Below are 20,218 nucleotides of genomic sequence, written 5' to 3'. Positions count from 1 at the left end.
AGCAACACTTCCAGAAATCACTGTCTGTGAACACAGTTCACTGAACCATCCACAAATGCAGCGTAAAGCTCCATCATGCAAAGAAAAAGCCATATGTGAGCATGATCCAGAAACATCGCCGTCTCCTCCGGGCCAAAGCTCATTTAAAATGGCAACATGGAAAAATGTTATCAGCCGAATTGAAATGTGAAATTCTTTAGGAAAACATGGACACGGTGTCCTCTGGTCTGAAGAGGAGAGGACCCATCCAGCGTGTTATTATTGCTCAGTTCAAAAGCCTGCATCTCTGATGGTGTGGGGGTACATTAGTGCCTATGGAAAGGCCCAATCAGTGCTGAAAGGTGTATTCAGGTTTTAGCATATTTCAGGAGACAGTGCTAAACTGTAGACTGCAGCATGTAGCAGAAGAGCCTGGGTGCTGAACTGAACTGAAAACATTTGGACCATCATGAAACAAAAAATACCACAAAGAAGACCCAGCAGTGTTGAGCAGCTGGAATCCCCTATCAGACAGAACAGGACAGCATTCCTCTCCCCAAAGTCTCTCCTCAGTTCCCAGCCTCAACTTTATTTTTCTGAAAATGGTTCATTTTCTCACTTTAAACATGTTTTCCAATTTTATTGTGAATAAAATATGGGTTTCTGAGATTTGAAAATAATTGCTTTTTGCTTTTATTTATATTTTATACATCATCACGGCTTATTTTGAATTGGAAATATATGTACACACACTCCACTTTTGATTTGGTCATTACTAATGTTTAGAGAGGTCACACTTTTCATGGGAAACATACAATGATATCATAATCACTACTACAGATACTGAGTTCCTTTTCACCCCGTGTGATTCCAGTGTGTTTGACTAGTGTGACTGCTGAGCACTGAGTCCAGGCAGGGTTAAGCTGACTCGAAAAGGTGGGCCTGGATATGGTACTGTTATACTTGGGCACTGTACATATGTACAGATATTAATCACAGTATAGGCGATTCACAATGACAGCTGCCTCCATAAAAAAAGTAAAAACTAATTTGCAAAAATTTGTGAGAGGACACAAAGTGCATAAAATCACAAATCTTGTGCTCTGCAAAAACTGCAAGAGTGCTTTGCAGCAGTAAGTGTGTGTGTGTGTGTGTGTGTGTGTGTGTGTGTGTGTGTGTGTGTGTGTGTGTGTGTGTGTGTGTGTGTGTGTGTGTGTGTGTGAAAAAGAGAGGAGTTAAGATGCTGAGACAAACTGAAGTGCACCCAGGCCTTTAGGGGCCATTAGGGGTCAGTCAGGCTCAGGCATGCTCCAAAGCAACCATGTCTACTGTCAGTACACCCAAAAACTCTTCACATCCATCCCATCGCCAAGTAAAATCTTCTAGTTCTTGAAACAATGTTTGTTTAGCATGTGGCTAAGATGCAACCTAACTCTGAGTGGTTCTCCAGTGACACTGCTCTTTGTTCCATTACTCAGACATAACCAGACTGCTGTGTGCATCACCTGATAGCTTCTGCTCCAAATTTGGAACCAAGTCTCAAAATTCACATTGATAGAAGCAGGAGGTCTGCCCACAATTACAATTACTAGAATTTTTGACCATTTTTCCAAGCAGTTCTCCCCTGTGCCACCCAGTTTCAAAAATCCTTGAAATGCCTCCACAGTTTCACAGGGCAAGACTTCTTAGCAGTTTAAATCCATTCTGGCAAATATGTTGAACTTAATAAAAAAAAAAAAAACATATAAATAAATAAATACAAATAAAAAAAACCTCTCTAGAGACTACGGAAAAATATTTGTTCTTTAACATCATAGACTGTATATAAAAGATGGAGCACAAAGTACGGTCTGAAAGTAGAAATGCGCACTTTTGGCAAATAGATGTTAAAAAGTTGCTGCTCTCATTATTCTGCAAGAGTAATGCTAGTCTGTTAAACTAATTATTCATATTTAATTAATATTCTGCCCAAGTTAGCTGTTTCTAATCAGTGCAGTCCTGCACTGATTAGGCCTGATTAGGCCTATTTTGCCCCAGAAAGTGGACCCTTGTATGAAGGCTGTGTCAGAGTAAGCTGGCCTTTAACAGCTCGACTGGAGCAATGTGTAACCGCATTCTGCACAGCGTGTGGACGAGCTGCAGAGAAAGAAGGCTGCTAGCGCTAGCGATACTGGTATACGCCACACTTAATCGGACTCTGCAATGTTATTCACAGCGCGACACGCTTCAGCAACATTTAAAATACAATTCGATTTTCGAGGAATGTGATTAACAGTTTCAACACCTCCTAAATACACAACATTTGTACATACAATGTTTAACCGTGTCCATCAAACTGTGCACAATTTTGACTGTTTACGGAGCCTTTTGTTAATTTTAGAGTAGAAAGTAGTCCAATTTTTTTTTTTCTCCTTTTTAAACAACTGGTAAATGATTTGTCAGGAACATCCCCACTAAAAAGTGAGGCCTCTGGATGCAAAAACACATCTGTTTTATTAAAAAAAAAAAGAAAATGATACATTTGATGAAATTCATTTCTAAATGATGGTAAATTATAAACCAGGATGTGCAGTGCCCCATGGTTTCTCAGTCAGATCTGCCCAAAGCTAAGATAGCAAACACCTTATCTTATTTTGAGGCTTCACAATTGAGCTTCAGTTATCAGTGGGTGGTGTCACAGTGGCTATGGCCATCTTTTATATACAACCAATGTTTAATATATACTCAAGCATCATTAGAAACCTGCTGAGAAGTTGTTTAATAGCCCACATATACATATAAACTCTGACAATAAATAATGTGTTCTAAGGTATGTAATTCATATAAACTTTATGTCAGCAAAGGCCGGCTCAATAAAGTCTTAATTCATACATAACCAGCAGGTTGATCAGTTGCAACTGAAGTGAACTTTTTCATTGTTTGACTGACTCAGATCTTACTTTTGCTGATGGAGCTGATGGCTCTGTGCATGCCTGTGTGTGTGCATGCACAAGCGTCTGTTGCCTGTGAGCCTAATGTTTGTGTTTGTGCAGACCATCAGGCTTATCTGTGGTTTGTTGGGCTGGAGATGAGGCCATGTTGGTGAGTGATGTGGAGGAGGGACTGTTTGAAAAGCAGGGCCTTCACTTCTGCGGCTCCATCGGGTTGCATTTCATAAAAAATCAACATCCCCCCTTAGCAGCTGTGACTTTTAATGCCTGGGAGCATGCTGTAGAGACAGAGTATTGTGGGATTGTCTTTTGAGCCATTCAGTATCTTTACACAAGTGCAGAAAAAGCAGCCTATTCAAAATGACATCTTTGCTTCTTCCAGAGTGAATATCACATCACTTTACATCACAGAAGGAACAGCAGTGATCATGCATTACACTTAACACTCAGAAATTCTTTAATCTTAAAATTGTTTCTTCCATGAGTCTGTCTGGACCTACATAATTATTCATGAGCTCTTTTTCCTTCTGTTTTCTTTTGTAACAAAAAACAATCAGTCACATTACTACCATGTTTGGAAAACATTATCTACTTTTATTTCCTCAAATTCTTCTCAAGAAAAATAAATATGCTGTCATGTTATCTGATTTACCAGGACACACAGCACAAGGTCAAACACTGTCAGACAAAAAGCACACTGAGTTCTATCAGGCCCTTTGAGAGTGCTCCGGGGCTGACTGGTCGATGTCCATGGTCGTAGTTGGAACACAGTATGTGTCCCTGGGGTCATCAGTGCCCCAGGACCGTGGGATGATGGGTGTTTTGGATTAAGAGGGGAAGTCATGAGGTCACGAGGGCTTTCTAGTGCTGTGAAGTGACTAGGCAGCGAAGTCCCGCTGAAAGCGTTTACTGTTCCCACTGTACAGGGAGGAAATGGAGGCATTGGCGGGGACCTGCTGTTGAGGCAGAGCACGGCGAGAGTACAGCGGCGACCCCCTGAGCAGCATGACATCCCGCACGGAGCTGCGGAATGGCTTACTGACAAAGCAGTAGAGGAAGAAGTTGACCGCAGTGTTGAGCATGGCCAGCATGTTGGAGAGGTCATAGGCCAGGTGGGTGCGCCAGTCTCGATGAACTGTGGACACATACAGGTGGTAGATGACCACAATGGTTCTGGGCGCCCACAGAACTGAGAACACTGAGGTGATGGCCAGCAGCATGGCCGTGGTTTTCCCAAGTCTTTGCAAAGGTGCCGACTTGGCCCCCCGCTCCTCCTGACAGCGCTGCTTTCTCTGCCTCACCCTCAGGGTGTGGATTATCAGAGAGTTCAGCACTAAGAAGATGCTGCAGGGCAGGAAGTAGATGATAGTCACGTGTGTCCATATGAGTATGGCATCCAGCGCTGTGGGCGGATGGCTGTTCCGCCACATGTCCGACCACCAGAAGAAAGGCAGGCCCGACGCGACCGATGCTGTCAGGACCACAGCGATGATCTTCCTGGCTCGGGCTGGGTAGCTGATCTGTCGGTGGAGGAGGGGGTGGCACAGCGCCACGTAGCGGTCCACAGTGAGGGGTACGGTGGACCATATGGAAGCGTGGTTGGCAGCAAACTCGGCGACGCTGATGGAGTGCAGCAGGAGTGCAGGGACGTCACGGTGAAAAACTGCCGTCTCCAGCAGGAAGCCGACGAAGATGATGAAGAGCTGGGAGAGAATATCCGAGGCTGTCACTGCCAAAAGGTAATGGTACAGAGCCTTCTTAGTGCGGGATGCTAGTCTGCATAGAGCCACTGCTGTGAGGATGTTTACTGGGAGAAACAAATAGCAGAAATGAGATCAAATTAGATAAATGTCATCATCTTTAGTGGGAGACATTAGCTGAGAGAGACGTGGCATTCAGAGAATCCTGACTTGATAACGCTGGTAGAACTTCCAGGGTGAAAAAAACAACTTTAAAAAACTCCTTTAAACCCTTATTTTGGTTCAGAGATAATAAACCTTCAAGGGGGTTTTATTGGATACTGGTTATACGTGCAGTTTTATATTCCATTGACTACTGAAATTGAGCTCATTTAAAATAACTGCTCAAACAAGTACTTCGGGATGTTTTCAGATAGCTTTTGTTTTAGTTGCAATATAATGTCTGTGAAAGAGGAACGTGTTTTTTTAAAGCAGAGAGCACAGGAACAAATGCTGCGCTGTGCTGCGTCGCTGGACAGTTTTCAGGGAATTTGATGGGAAATCATTTACATCTGTCGTTGTCTTAGAGCCAGGCTTTTTGATTTTCTGGACTTTCTAATTTTGTTTATCATTAAATATTTTCTGCTTGATTCTTAGTTTGGTTACTGTTTACATTTTCATCTTTGTGTATTTTCTTAGTATTTTTAGGCTTTAGTTATTAGTTCCAGTCACTGTTTATATTAGATCTTATTAGTTCCCTCACTTGCCCCCTGTGGTTTCTTCTGACTTTCCCTGTTTAGTTATTGTTACTTTAGTTTTCCTGTGATTGTGTTGACTGTGTGCACCTGGGTCTTGGTTCCTCCCAGGTGTGCCTGATCCCATTAAGTCTCACAGCATCTGTTAATCCTCTCAGTGTGTTTCCTATCAGCTTTGAATTCTGTTTTCCTTCGGCCTGTGGTCACACGGATTTAAAAGTAAAAGCTCATCTTTTGTTACTCTCTTTGTCTAGAAGTTTGCATTTGGGGCCTCATCCTGCAATTTATGACAGCATCTTTGTTTAGTATGTCTTATCTTTATGGATATTCATACTGAAAGCAAATTTAGCAAAGCAAATTTATGTAAATATTTTATATTTTCAATAGCCATGGCAATGCTATTAGGAAGAATAAACGCCACCAACTTCCTTGTGATTGGTTACTGGCAGATTGCCATGATGGCCTGTAGGTTGTATAGAAGACCAGTCTGCAAACACTCACTGACTAACCTACAGGAGTGAAACTTGAAAAAGTGTGATGCAAACCAGAAATGGAGACTGTTTGCTTTCAAAGAAACCAACACATTATCAAACGTGATGCCTGTGACTGCGGCGGTCTGTGAGTGACCAGACAATCACTAGAAGGGTTTTGGTGCAGCACCGTCTTTGTGACCAGTTTCACCTGTGAACAGCCAGAAATTACATTTCCCTGGTGACCGGTGGTTGCCAGATGGTCAGCGACCAGTCTCTATGCCTGTATGTTGGGGGCCTCAGGCTGCTCTAACTGCACACCAGCAAGTTCATGTAAGGTCAGTGGTTAACATACAATAGCTAAAGCTATGTAGCCTTTGACTGTGAGTTGATGTGGTTGCTCTCATAACATTTTAAATTTGTTTTAATTAGTATAAAATCATTTAGTAAACATTAAATCAGCTCTAGCCTGGACTAAATACTCAACTTGCGAATTGTGCATTGCAATTTCCTCGAGTGCCTAAATTATCCAAACGGATCACGTTAGTATTTAAATGTTACAGTTAGTGTGAAAACAAAATGTTTTGGCAAAATTTTAAATCCTTGTTTTTCAAACTCAGTTTCTGTTTTTGCACATTGCTTTTTCAAGCATTTGTAAATAATAATAATAATAATAATAATATTACAAGCAATTGATTTTATTTGTGTCCCTGCATACCATCAGACACATTATCTCCTCTGAACCATTTTGTTGTTTCTACTGTAGCTATTTGGTTCATGGATAAACCCTCCAGGACTGCAGATGTCGGCCCTGAGATTTATTTCCCTTTGGGAACAGTTACATGAAACGATGCAGAGGTCATCGGAATGCTGTGGGGATGTGGCTGCGTGTCCCAGTCACATCTAAATCCCTGCTGGATCAATTCCAAGCCATCGCTGACTTGTAAATGTGAAGCATAATAATGAGGACGAAGCTGGTGTGAGTGCTGCCAATAGGTTATGCAAACATGGTTGGCCGGAGTGAGGGATGAATAAATTCCCCAACAAACTGATTATCAGGTGACGAAAACAGATATAGCTGAGTATATTATCCACTATCAACTTGCCCACTAGAGAAGCAGTAATGTTCCTCTAACTCACATTTGTATTGATTTCTCGAGTCATGCGCAGTTCCCTGTTTTGTGATCAGTTTACGTGCTGACTCTGGATCGATTCAAAAGAATACCTGGCACTCCGATGCAGAGCAGAATGCTGTAGTAGATGATGGGAAAGAAACCAAGGACACATTTGGATTTTTGCAGCTCTTCAGGTTTCAGGTCCAGCTCCTGGTTGCCAGACGCTGTCACATTTGGCAAGTCGATCATGACCTTGACGCTTTCCTTGGAGGATAAAAAGGGAAAAAGTTAAGAGAAAACTGCATTTTCAACTAATTAGCAAGGAGTATTAAGCCAACATTTAAAGTGCATTCAGTCACGGATTTTTGGCTGCATGTATGCAGAACCCTGCAGACTGTTGTAAACATGCAAAAACCCTGAATTTCTCTTAAAACTTCTTCCTGGAGGTCCTTGTCCAAATGTAGCCCACCCACCCCCATTTATTTGAAGGTTGCAGCATTAAAATCACCCAACTGTTGCTTCAAAAATGCAAATATGTGTTTTTGTTTGTTGTTAATACAACCTTTGATCCACATTTGATTTCATTGTGAAATGATTGCAATCAGACAGCTACACAATGTCTCCTTAAGTTCCAAAGGCTGGACGAGTGTGCAGAGGTTTTGAGGACGATATTTGTCTAAATATGTCTAACAAGTGTTTCTTCTTCTGTGCAGTCACACACACACACACACACTGCAGCCAGCTGCCCCAAATACTCACTAAAGCAACAACTGATTCATCCGCTAATAAAATAGTCCTTATCAAATACTCCATTTCATATTACATGTTTAATCAAGTCACTGTTCTGTTATTGAAAAAATATGTGGGCTTATTTTTCATAAAGATTCACCAACTTTCTTTGTGCTTGGAGCCAAAGACAGCAGGTTGTCAGACAGCCTTCAGACTCAGAGTAATGCACCGTTGGTTTGAGTTTTTTCCTGTGATTTGAACCTGACATCTGTGATACTGAGCAGGAGTGGCTCCGTAGTGCAGCGGTTTACACATTCACCCAACAAATGAAAGCTCCTCAGTCTGATTTTAGGAGGAAACACAGATCCTTTGGGAGTTGTGTCAGGAAGGGCATCCGGTGTAAAAATCCACCATATCAAATATGTGGAGTTGACCCTTCTGAATAAGGGAGCAGCTGACAGCAGCTTTAATCTGTAATACTGAGCAGCATTGAACAGTTTGATGGGGGGTGTTCCTGAAGGCTAACAATGTCCATATTTCATATTTAAAGTTTTTTTTTTTTTTTAACGAGACAAATAAACCAGTTTTTTGGTGCTTTTGTAGCAGAGCTGAAAACTACATAAGACTTTTATTACCTTATAATCAGATGATTCATTTTTTTAGTTTATAAATGCTAATAACACATACCTTCTGTACTGTTGTTTTAAAGTAAGAAAAAGAAACAAATTCACTTGCACAATGTTTGGCATTACTGAATTAAAACTGATTTGAAATCAGCTGTTCTGGTTTCTGGTTACTCTGCAGCCTGGTCTCAAATATTGTTGCTTCTTTTCACTGCAGTGAGGATGACTATGAAACTAGAATTTAACGTCTGCAATATCTATGTTCTCAAAACTCTGCAGCGTGGATGCCACATTCTGGGAAGCTTCAAAAGAACTAAATAAATAAATAAAAATAAAAGGTAGGCATATTTTTTTTAAACTTAACCAAGCAGTTTTATTGCTAAACCCTGACTGAGCAGGGGCTGAAAACAGGCAGACAAAAAAAAAAAAAAATCAGTATTGTTGAATATTCAATTCAATTTTATTTATATAGCGCCAAATCACAACAAACAGTCACCTCAAGGCACTTTGTATTGTGGGTAAAGACCCTGTAATAATACAGAGAAAACCCAACAGTCAAAACGACCCCCTATGAGCAGCACTTGGTGACAGTGAGAAGGAAAAACTCCCTTTTAACAGGAAGAAACCTGCAGCAGAACCAGGCTCAGGGAGGGGGGGTCATCTGCTGCGACCGGATGGGGCTGAGGGGAGAGAGAATATTGAATATCCACTTTTTGTACCAGGAGCACTTGAGTCATGGAGTGCCCCTGCTGAAATATCTTTTTCATATAATGTGGTTTGTACAGTATACACGTGTTTTGTATGAATGTATTTTATATAAATGTGGTCGGGTGGAACAAGATGGTGACAGATCATTGTTTGCCGCTCTGAGTCGCTCCATGATGTCAGATAAACGATGTTTGCTCAGTCAAACTGTTTCAGAAATTAACTGTGGAAATGCGCTGACTTTGGACTCAGTCAATTAACCTGCTGGTTCATAATAACAACAGATGGGCTGACAGCTGACCCCCCCCAGGTCATTATCCTCCCATCCACAATTTAACCTTTTCACCTGGGTGCCAGCCATCCTGTTTTTCTCCATTTGCCTCCTTTCCTTGTTTACTTCCCTGATCCATGAGGCAATATTTGGACTGCGTTATCTCTCAAGCTTTCAGTGACAAACCATTTGTAGTTGCTCAACCAACATAAACATTATCACAGAACCACAGTCACCCCATTTGTCAATCTGTTTTCATGATGTAAGTGGGGCAATTACCACCACTAACGTGTAGTCATTTTTTAATTACTGCCATAGCAAGCGCTATTTATGCACCAAAGCCCTGCATGCGCACTATATGACTGGCACATTTTATGACCTGCAGCAGGAATAAGATCGTAAACTTGAGAAGCATCAAATAGCTTAGTGCATGACTGCTTTAATTCACCACAGCCCAATAAACTAGCAGGACAGAAACGCAATCATGAAGATCAATGATGTAATTCCCTGTTTACAAAGGAGAGAGGTCAACATGAAGGAAGCGACCTGCTACCTTTCGCCTAGATCTTAATTTAGCCCCAAGGGAAATTTACCACAAGTCCTCCCATCCTTATTGGCCGCCTTTCAATATAACCTGAGTGTTTTCTGAATTACTCGGCTGGCTTAGACATTTAAGAACATTTCCATCAAAAGCACAGAAAGATAATAAAGGTTCCTTCAGCCTCGATAATTTGAGTCTTTGTGCAAATTAGTGAGCTGATGTTTCAGAAGGCAGCAGTTGCAGAATGAATTAAAGTTTAAGCGAGCTCTCACTGTGGATCACCTTTTCATAGTTCCACCGTTATTCTCTGCATTAATGCCTCGATTTTGCATCTTCACTCAACTTCTGTGGTTTTAAGTGCTGTTGGATAGAAAAGCATACCAGACCCCACTCCATACACCACTACCCCCTAAGCAGGTACTTCATTTGACCCTGATTAAATTCAGGCAAAAAATATAACTTAATATAACTTAAAGTCTAGAATATGAAAATATTTAAATCCACACAAGACTCAAACTCCAGTCTGTTTTCTTCTATAATTCCATAGCAAGTGAGGAATAAAACATACTTATGAGGATATATGACCGAAGGCTCCGGAGTGTCTGTGTCCAAAGTCAAGACTGAACTTTAAGTAGATTTAAATCCAGCCAATAAATTAAATGATCTGATTTTACAAGAACTGTGAACTCAGACTCTGAAGTAACAAAGTGGAATCACAGATTTTTTTTTTTAATGCATTTTGTTTATCATTAAGAACCTTCTCTTGTTTCATTGTTTGTTATGGAACAGCTCCCCATGTGCTGAGATAGGATGTCTTATTCAGTATTAATATGCGCTGTGTGTGCAGAGATACGTTCAGTGTTTGACCTCAGACTGAGCACACCTCTTTGTTTCCTACAGCCTCATGCATCATTGTTATAGTGCTGGAAACATGTTTTTATGGGCAACTTCAAAAAGTAGTATAAACTTATTAAAAAGTTCAAATTGCTTGTGTTATCTGAACAATATGGTCGCCCCGAGGTGTGAAGCATAAGGACATTTTATTGTTGTGTTTTCTGAAATGTTAGGATGTTTTTGGTTTTGCTGATGCGTTTGGCACCTTGGGGCCACTGAGTCTGTATAATAATCCAAAAATGAAGTGCATTGCTCCTATTTTGCTTTGGTATTTTTATTAAAAAAACAAACAAAGACTCAAGTTATCAAGACTATCACTAAATCAACTTTGTTCTGTGATGCCAATCGTTGGATTGACATTATGTAATTATTTCTATGAAAGCCCAGGGATTTTATCTATTTACTTATTGATACTGGACCTGCTCAGTATCTAAGATGCCTGCAACATTCAGTATTTAATGCAGCATAATTTTGCACTTTGACATCCACATTTTCCATGCTGATGTCATCTGGTGCACAACTACTGTTTCTACATAAAATGGGACCAACAGGAGGGCTGGAGCTGAACTCAAGCATGAAAGCTGTGTAAGAAAAAAGATGAATTACCCACTGCAGACCCATGAGACTGACTCGGTCTTATCTACTAAGACACCTGATCTGTTGATCATGAGCCACACACAGAAGCAGCCATGAGAAAGATGATCATTACAAAGGTCGAGAGGCACAAAGGGACTGTAATTACTCCAGACAGTCAATAACCCAGCAGATGTACTTCACTCCAGCCAAAAACCTCTCAAATCCTCAAGCTTGGAGAGCTATGCGTCTCCTCTACCTGAGATTTTTCCTGTGCAGACGTTTACATTAGCACCTTGTGTCCCGCGGGTGCGATCGATTCTGGAGGTGTAAATGGAGCTCAGAGTTTCAGAGGTGTTTTATTAAATCCCCTCACAGGGAGTTCCAGCTGTTTCAGTCTGACTGCAGCATAGACTGAACCAGTCAAACAACTCGGAGAGACATGTTCCGGGTTAAGCCTCGTTCTGAGGGGAGACAGTTTTCCCAGGGATTGAGATGCAACTGGAGCTGTAGGATGCAGCTCTTCATGGGGTTCAGTGCCCAGGAAGCTGAAATGAACTCTATCTATACGCCACTTAATTATTCATTGAGAGACGCTGCACCTGAAAGAGCAGCGCAGGGAGATAAAAGGTGCTGCCAGCATAACCACGCTGCAAACATATCACTGTTTTCACAGGACAGCAGGTCAGATGAACTTTGGTGTTTAAAACCGAGAAAAGGTTTTCTGTGAAAATCTGAACTTGACAGGCAGCAGTCCCAAATCCCAAATCTCCCAATTATTCTGATCATGAGCAGAGCTGCTGCTCAGACTGCACACATGAGAGCAAGATCCCGACTCATGGTCAGTGCTGTTAAGAAGACGGCATCCAGAAATGTTTTCTGGCAGGAACAACAGGCACATATGATGAAAAATGCCTGCTTCATAGAGGATTTAGGGTGAAATAACAATAAAACACTTCAGGTCAAGACAAAGTCAATTATGAAACGTTTGGAAGTGACAAAATCCAGACCCGCTTCTCCAAATAACTTCATCATAAGTGTGTACTATGATCCAACATCTGCAGTTAGAAGAGGTCTAATTGCACAAGAAACACAAACCCTTATCCTTTTACACCATACGCTGCACAAACAGTGAACTCTAAGAGTTTTCTTTGGCTTTCTTTGCCCTTCTCTGCTCAGTCTCATCGCCTACAGTCTTACCTTCACATCCAGTTTTCAGTGTAATTCTCCACCTGGGTTACAGTCAGCCCTCTGCACTGTTGTTCCCCCCAGAGGCTCCTACAGAGTCCCTGCTGGACAACCCGCTGAGGAGATGAAGAGGAGAAGAGTCCAGGCAGCTGGCACATCACTGCTACGAGTGAGCAGAGCGAGAGAGGAGAAATGAGGGAGAGGGGAGTGAAAGTAAAGGGGAGGCTGAGGGAGGGGACTGATGTATGAAAGATGGAGGAAATGGATCAAGATAAAGTGAAAGGGTGCAGGGGGAAAAAAATTATGGAAAACCACAGTGAGTTTGACTGGGAATAAAAAGTGATCATTTTTCTTGCAGAGGCTTCTCAGAGATGTCAAAGTGGGTTCACACTGGAAATGTGACAAAATAAATAAGCTGTCAAAGACTGATCCACATTCCAAAATATATATCCTTATTAATGCCCTGTGAAAAGGTTTATGTAGTAACAAACCTGCCTGTGGAAATGTGAAATATTTCCAAGCAGCAACCATGTCATAAATACTAAATACTGATGAGATATGAAAAACAAGAAAAGCAAAAGTAAAAAAAAGCCAAAGTATTCAGATCACCCCGTGGAGGCCTGCTGCAATATGGCATGTCAGATAGAATGTGGACCAAATTATTTCAAAGTTCAGGGTTTCCAGGGTTAATAAAAAGTGTTGTATGGAACTATGGTAGCTTGTTGAATAGATTGATTTGAATTAAAACATCTTTTTTTTCATCTAAAATATGTATTTTAGTCTTGATTACTATAGTTAAAGGAAGACTGTTATTTCCATCAGTAGTAATGCCCTGTCCAGGTTACCAGATGGACAATGAGGCAAAAATAAATATATAAAAAATGAAAGAACACCTTCAACACAAGATTCAATTCAATTCAGTGTCATTTTTATAGCGCCAAATCACAGCAAACAGTCTCCTCAAGGAGCTTTATATTGTGAGGTAAAGACTACACAATAATTACTGAGAAAACCCAACAATCAAAACAGCCCCCTATGAGCAAACACTTGACAACAGTGGGAAGGAAAAACTCCTTCTTAACAGGAAGAAACCTCAGGCAGAACCAGGTTCAGGGAGGAGCAGCCATCTGCTGCGACATGGGGCTAAAGGGAGGGAGACAGGATGAGGAGTGAGCAGGAAAGTGCAGGAGGGACAGGAGAAGCAGCCATGCAGTTAGTGAGTTGACTAAGAGCTAAGCTAAGTTAGCAAATCCCTAAATACACACTAAGTGAATAATGTGGATATAATTGGCAAGTGATTCAGCAGAGAGTATGCTTTGGATAAAGCACATGAAATATGTTATCTAGATTAACTGAGCTACACAAATTAAACAGCTAACAGATACAACACCACAGTGAGAGCTAACACCAAGTGACAGCACCACCCTCACTGGTTAATACAATTTACTGCAGAACAACTGTGATGTTTTTTGTGAGTGCAAATCACAACTAGAGGCAAGAAGATAGACTTTATGCAGTATTTATGAACCATTTTTCTTTGGTACACCTTGCAGGTGCTGGCTTGGCCCCTTTTTACCATCAGAACTGCTTTAATATTTGGTCCATAATGACATGACTGCATCACACAGTTGCTGCAGATTTGTCAGCTGCACATCCATGATGTGAATCTCCCATTCCACCACATTCCAAAGGTGCTCTAATGGATTGAGATCTGGTGACTGTGGAGGCCATTTGAGTACAGTAAACTCATCTTCATGTTCTAGAAACCAGTTTGAGATGATCTGAGCTTTGTGACGTGGTGTCTTATCCTGCTGGAAGCAGCCATCAGAAATAGTCATAAAGGGATGGAAATGGTGATCAACAGTACTCATAGGCCTATAAATGATGCTCAGTTGGTACTAAGGGGCACAAAGTGTGTGAAGAAACTATTGATACAAGATGGATGGATCCATGCTCTCATGTCAATTACACTAAATTCTGACCATCTAAATGAAAAAGAAATCGAGACTCATCAGATCAGACAATGTTTTTCCAGTCTTGTGTTGTTCAATGTTGGTGAGCTATTGTGAACTGTAGCCTCTGTTTCCTGCTCTAAGCTAACAGGAGTGGTACCCAGTGTGGTCTTCTGCTGCTGGAGCCCATCTGCTTTGTACGTTCAAAGATGCTCTTCTGCATACTGTACCTTGGTTGTAATGAATGGTTATTTCAGTTACTGTTGCTTTCCTATATTCTCAAAGATCACAGCTTTCAGGACTGAAAAGTAAAAACAATGTGGAAATAACAAAAACCTGCATTCTTTCTAATGGTCTCTGAATGCAATAAAGGTTGGATTGTATAGAAGTCTATGGGAAAACGAGCCTCGGCTATCTTTCTCTGTGGCCTGAATAAACACTTTCCTGGTGACTTTATGTGCTTGAAATCATATTGAAAAAAAAATTAAATCAATTTTGTGAATTATTTTCATTGTAAAGGTCAGAAAGATGGTTACATCTTCTTTTATATACAGTCTAACAAATATAAAGTCTGGGAAGAAATAACAGTATAAGTAACTTTAACATCAGGATTAATTTCCACAGCAATATCTGATGCACAAAACACAGTGCTAAGGAAATAACACAGAATGAATGACGTTATACTAAAATTAGCACATATTATAACACATAGATCATGATGTATGCTGCCTTCTGGCTCATTACAAGAAAGAGTAATGCCACCGAGGTGCAGCAGCTTTCTAATTTCCTGTATGTATTCTCAACAGCAATTGAAACTAACACAATTATGAGCGAGGAAATCACTGACATCAGGGGATCTGGGAGTCGACTAGTTGTTTTCTACAAGACAAATGTGTCCTTAATTTAGCTAAACCCTTTGAGAAAGCCTGTCTCACGTCTGCAAATTGTTGACGATAGCAGAGCTCCAAAGCAAACAGCGCATTAAATGAGCGTATCTCAAGAACTAATTCATCTAAAGCTTGCTGACAAACCATGCTGCAAACCTGATCCCTACGTGAGCTCGCTTTGACCCAACATGGCTGCCCATCACCCTGCAGCTGCGTGTTATTGTGTGTTTAGTTTGCAGACGGTGTTACACCTCAGATCTCGTTGTGCCGCTGGAGGTCAGTCGAGCAAATAATGAACCTTCATGCACATACATGGCTTGTTGTCGATCAGTCCTGCTGGATGATGCACAGAGAATACATTACTGCTCATTCTGGTGGAGCGAGCTGAGGTGCAACTGCACAGAAAACAGACATCAAAGCTTCCTTTTATGGGTAGGAATTGTCCAGAGCTTATTGCTCAAGCACCCTGTGCTAGCCTATATTAATGCAAAGGCACATTCACAGTAGTATTATAGTGGTAACCATAAAGAGGAAATGATCACTAAATTTCCCTCCTATGTCTTCTGTTCATGACTGAGGTGAAGCAGCTCAGTTCCACTTAATAACCTTCTTCTTCCTAACAGGAGATTCTCCACTTTCACGGCTTCAACGTGCCTTTGTATTGATTCTAAAAGTCCCTGAGGGGAAAGAAAATCATTCCACAAGTTGATGTTTTAATGATGGTTGGTGGTGGAGAGCACTGGTTCAAAAATATTCTGGGATGAAATCTGGTGATTCTCATCACTTTCATTCAAATCAGCCCCTTCCCTTTGTTCCAGACAGCTTTGCAATCCCAGAAGAGACCACTTTCATCAGATCAGAAATGTTTGATTACAGGATAAAGGTAATCACTCAGAGCAACTTTGAAGTGATTTGCAGTGACTCTTCAACCTCATAGGATAAGCCGACCAAAACCATGGCAGCGAAATGCCCCCGGAGCACAACAAAGTCACTCCTACTTTAGGAGTGTTTGTATATATCTGTATAAATCTTATGCAGGCCTGTAGGCTGTAGAATAAAACAGATACTATTAAGCTTTGGATATTGTTAAAGAAGTGTACTACTAGAGATACTAGGGTACTAAAATGTAACTGCATTCCAGGTAATTACATTTTTACCTTAAAAAGAAAAGTATTACATCCTTCTAAAAACAAACTAGCTAAAAGTTAAGGATATGCTTGCAAATCACAAGTCTTTAGTCAGTGAGTGGGTGGTTTCACAGCTGCCCCTCACTCATCACCTCACAAACCAATGGTGCCTACATGCATCTTTTATACTGTCTCTGCTCGCACAGCAGAGTAGACTCTGGGATTATAGTCACTTGTTGACATGTATGCAGCAATGGTTCAGTTTATGGATAAGTGGCTGTTCCTGTTACACTTTATTCAGGTCACCTTGGAGTCTTCATGAAGGACACATGGAGCTGGAATGCACTCCATAACAACTGCAGCACGTCTATCAGATCACCTCCACAGGGAAGAAAAACCAACTGCACGTTTTGAGCAGCTACGATCCAGAGACAGATTTAATTTAATCACTAAAAAAGTGAAGTCCCTTTCAGAGTTCCACTTTCACAGTGTTTAGCATTTATCCTGTAGAAAAACTGTCCCCTTGAAAGGAAGCAAACGTTCAAGTCTGGTTTTTGTATCGGGATGGGTTAAAAATGCTGCCATCTGGAAGGCGAAGAAAAACAAAATCTTTTAATGTAATAGTGAGGGCTCTTAGGTATGTAACTAACTAGTTGTTTAACTGTGATCCAGTGGATTGTTAGTTTCAGGGTCAACTGCTGTCAGCTTTCTGAGGGAGCAACGACAAGTGATTTTGGTAACACTTAATGATACGGCTGCGACTAAGGCCACATAAGTACCATGTAATTACACGTATTTTACAGGGATGTACCCTGTAAGTAAAAATTTGGGTAAATTACCGGGAAATTACGCAGAACTTAAATTTACTTACAAGGTGCATTCCCGTAAAATGCATGTAATTACAGGGTACTTAGTCGTGGGTTGTATTATAAAGTGTTACCAATATTTTTGAATAGGTTACATAACATAAATCAAACTCCTTCTAAAAGCAAGGTTTGCCAGTTGGTGTTGTGAAACGCCTCCAGACTTTTATTTGCCCACTCTTCTTTAAGCATTGTCTAAATTAACTGTAATTTAAATGTATAGTATCATCAGTCAAGTCAGTTGAAAACAGCTTTTTATTTTTCCTTTGATGTTTTATTTTAACACTGTTTTTTGTTGTTATTGACATCATATAGATTTGAATTCTGTATTCTTTGAGTGCCGCCTATCACTCTTATAATGTCTGCATAAATTGCATCAAAACATATTTCTAGTGTCACTTTTTTGACTTGACATTAAGTTAATAAACTTATGAAAACTATTAATTTAAAGTGACTAATCTGCCTTTGCAGTTATTTTATTTATTTGAACTGGTACTCATGACACAAAAACCCTTCAAATGTAATTCTGGAAGCTGTTCTTGTTTCTCGTCTGTGTTTATGTGGTGGTTGTATTTAAATATTCAGTCATATCTGTGGAGGATGTATAACTCAGTGAGCCCATTTCATGCTTGTAGAGTCAGCTCTGATTTATGGTCAGTCTTTGTTTGCATGCTGTAGACCAACCGGTGGAAAACAAATGCAGCTGTGGGAGGACCCAAAAGAAAGCATAAGCAGAAGTAATGGAGCCGCTGCAGAGCGATAAAGTGATGCTGAGGCTGAGCTCGTCTCAGAGGTCACCTCCGTCTGGACGCTGCCGTAACCTCAGCCTTCCACACTGTCACTCTGTGCAGCTTTCAGCCTCTAAGACTCCCGATGGCTGTAACATGAGACAAACATGGCCACCTTATCGCCACACACACCCTTATGACTTCATGCTCTCTGCTTGGCTGTAAATCATTAGCTTGTGTTCATACTTTACTATTTTTCTTGCTCACATGTGTGCTTTACTGAGCTACAGTGAAATAAAAATAATTGGTACGTTTACCATAAGCCCGGCAGTAATCAGTAGTTGCCCTTGCCATGACTGATATTACATTTCTGTGTTATTTGTTCAGTTCATACCAAAGCACTGACTCTATCTGGCACTGATTCTCCATTATTTATTTAAGTACGACCTCTGTGTGACATTTTGCAGTAAAGCAAACAAGAACATGAAGATAACATCATTATTTAATGTGATTACATGGGTAGATTTAAACACATCGATGTGAACAATGCAATCAGGCCTGAGAATATCATTAATAATAAGACAGGACTTTATAGCAGTGGGAGGCATGTGGGCCAAATTTGGCCCTCTAGCAAAACTATTTCCCTCTGAAATTGAACTTCATTATATGTGCTTTCCTCCCACAAATGTGCAGTAGTTCATGAATGTAAACCCTCACTTAAATTCCAATAAACATAAATATATAACTCGCTTCTCATAGTTTTATAAATTACATGTCTCACTCTGCAGAAAACCAAACACGCCTGCATCCATGGAAACCTTGACCAGTTTCTTGTTGCTGTAAAAAAATGTGGGATCGTTGATCATTGTTGTTGTTGTTGACAATATTTTTTGTTTGTTTGTTTACTTGCAAATGTATCTGTTTGTTTAGCCGTGGTCCTCACTGTGCCGCCGAGCGTGAGTCCAAACCTCACAGAGGGACTTTCCACTGCTGGTGACCACAGGTGAGAGCAGGGTGTCTGAAAGTACTTGTTTCAGACAGATGATGAACTGGCAGCACAGAGCTAAAGAGCGACTGTTCAGAACTGTGAATCATGCAAAGCTACAAAGTCCAAGAATGAAAATCTGGAGCTCCAAATGATCAGCAGGACTCTGTTTAAGGGCACCCACTCTGTTACAATGTGACCCAAGGGCTGCTTATGTGTCCTTATGTGAGGAGCTTGGCTTAAGCTCAGGCTCATTATTTATGTGACCAGAGCACCAGTGTCTCCAAGCAGCTTTTGCTTGTAAGTCATAAATAAATGTTCAACACTGTGGGAGAGATGGTCAGTAATGAAACCCCGATTACAAGGAATAATAATATTTGGTAATCATTGACAAATATATAATATATTATGTATTTGTGTCTGTGTCATATTGTAATAGTAATTGAGTCTTATTAGCTATGATACAATACATACATACTACATGCAAAGTATTTCATAAGGTAACAGAAAGGACATCAAACATGTGGAGTGACCCTCTGCAGTGACTCCTTGTGACAAAGGGAGCAGACAAAAGTAGCTTTAATTACTCTATCATGACAGATTATTATGTAACATAATTATAACATTAGTAATAATTAGTACGCATAATTTTGTCAGTTTTCTAAAGCAAAAATAACTCATATTAACTATAAATTTACAATGAATTGTGATTAATACATATTAGTAACAATGGTCCTGTGATGGTTGCAGTTTATCGTTAAGAAATCCATAATAATTAATAGTTTTGTCCTTGTTAGCTCAGAAAGAGAAACCCGAATGCAGACAGAGGAGTCAGACAATACCAGCTCCCAAAATAAAGCAGGATGTGAGCATAACTGAGACTCACGACCACAAACCTGAAACAGGCAGAAGATACGGGGGAAAGGTAAATGCTGCCGCACACAGGGAAGGATATTGATGAAACAAACAGAAACCACCATGACAGGCTCTTGTTGTTGCAGGATCATATTTTTCATATATACATATTTACTAATTAGTCTTTTCCTTTTCCGTTTGTTTCCACTCTTTCCTTCACTTCAATGACAGCTTTTATTTTTTGTATTCTCTGTTATTTCCTTTGGAATCACACATTCTCATACATTAACCGTACATTAACCTACATTAACCGTACATTAACCTACGTTAACTTTGAATGAATGTGCATGTATTTATGTAGATCACCTT

At 40.5% G+C, this 20,218-nt stretch overlaps 1 protein-coding gene across 1 annotated transcript; it reads right to left on the bottom strand.

Annotated features, from left to right (window-relative positions):
* Positions 1–3,729: 3,729 nt before the first annotated feature.
* Positions 3,730–12,592, bottom strand: gpr142 (G protein-coupled receptor 142). The gene is made up of 3 exons (XM_030755478.1): positions 12,465–12,592; positions 7,039–7,192; positions 3,730–4,716 (listed from the first exon to the last, which is right to left on the bottom strand). Exons 2-3 carry the CDS (start codon positions 7,175–7,177, stop codon positions 3,788–3,790), a joined length of 1,068 nt encoding a protein of 355 aa, XP_030611338.1. The 5' UTR covers positions 7,178–7,192; positions 12,465–12,592; the 3' UTR covers positions 3,730–3,787.
* Positions 12,593–20,218: the final 7,626 nt, after the last annotated feature.

This window comes from Archocentrus centrarchus, chromosome 19 (assembly GCF_007364275.1).
Source record: "Archocentrus centrarchus isolate MPI-CPG fArcCen1 chromosome 19, fArcCen1, whole genome shotgun sequence".
NCBI lineage: Eukaryota > Metazoa > Chordata > Actinopteri > Cichliformes > Cichlidae > Archocentrus > Archocentrus centrarchus.
The sequence above is the reverse complement of the archived record's forward strand: the minus strand, read 5'-3'. Positions and strand labels throughout refer to the sequence as shown.

Bases quoted from the DNA above. Each gene is read 5' to 3' on its own strand.
- gpr142 (XM_030755478.1), bottom strand. From the start codon at position 7,177: ATGATCGACTTGCCAAATGTGACAGCGTCTGGCAACCAGGAGCTGGAC. The intron at 4,717-7,038 runs GTATTCTTTTGA...TGTTTCTCCCAG, and splicing joins GCTCTGCATCGGAGTGCCAG to TAAACATCCTCACAGCAGTG.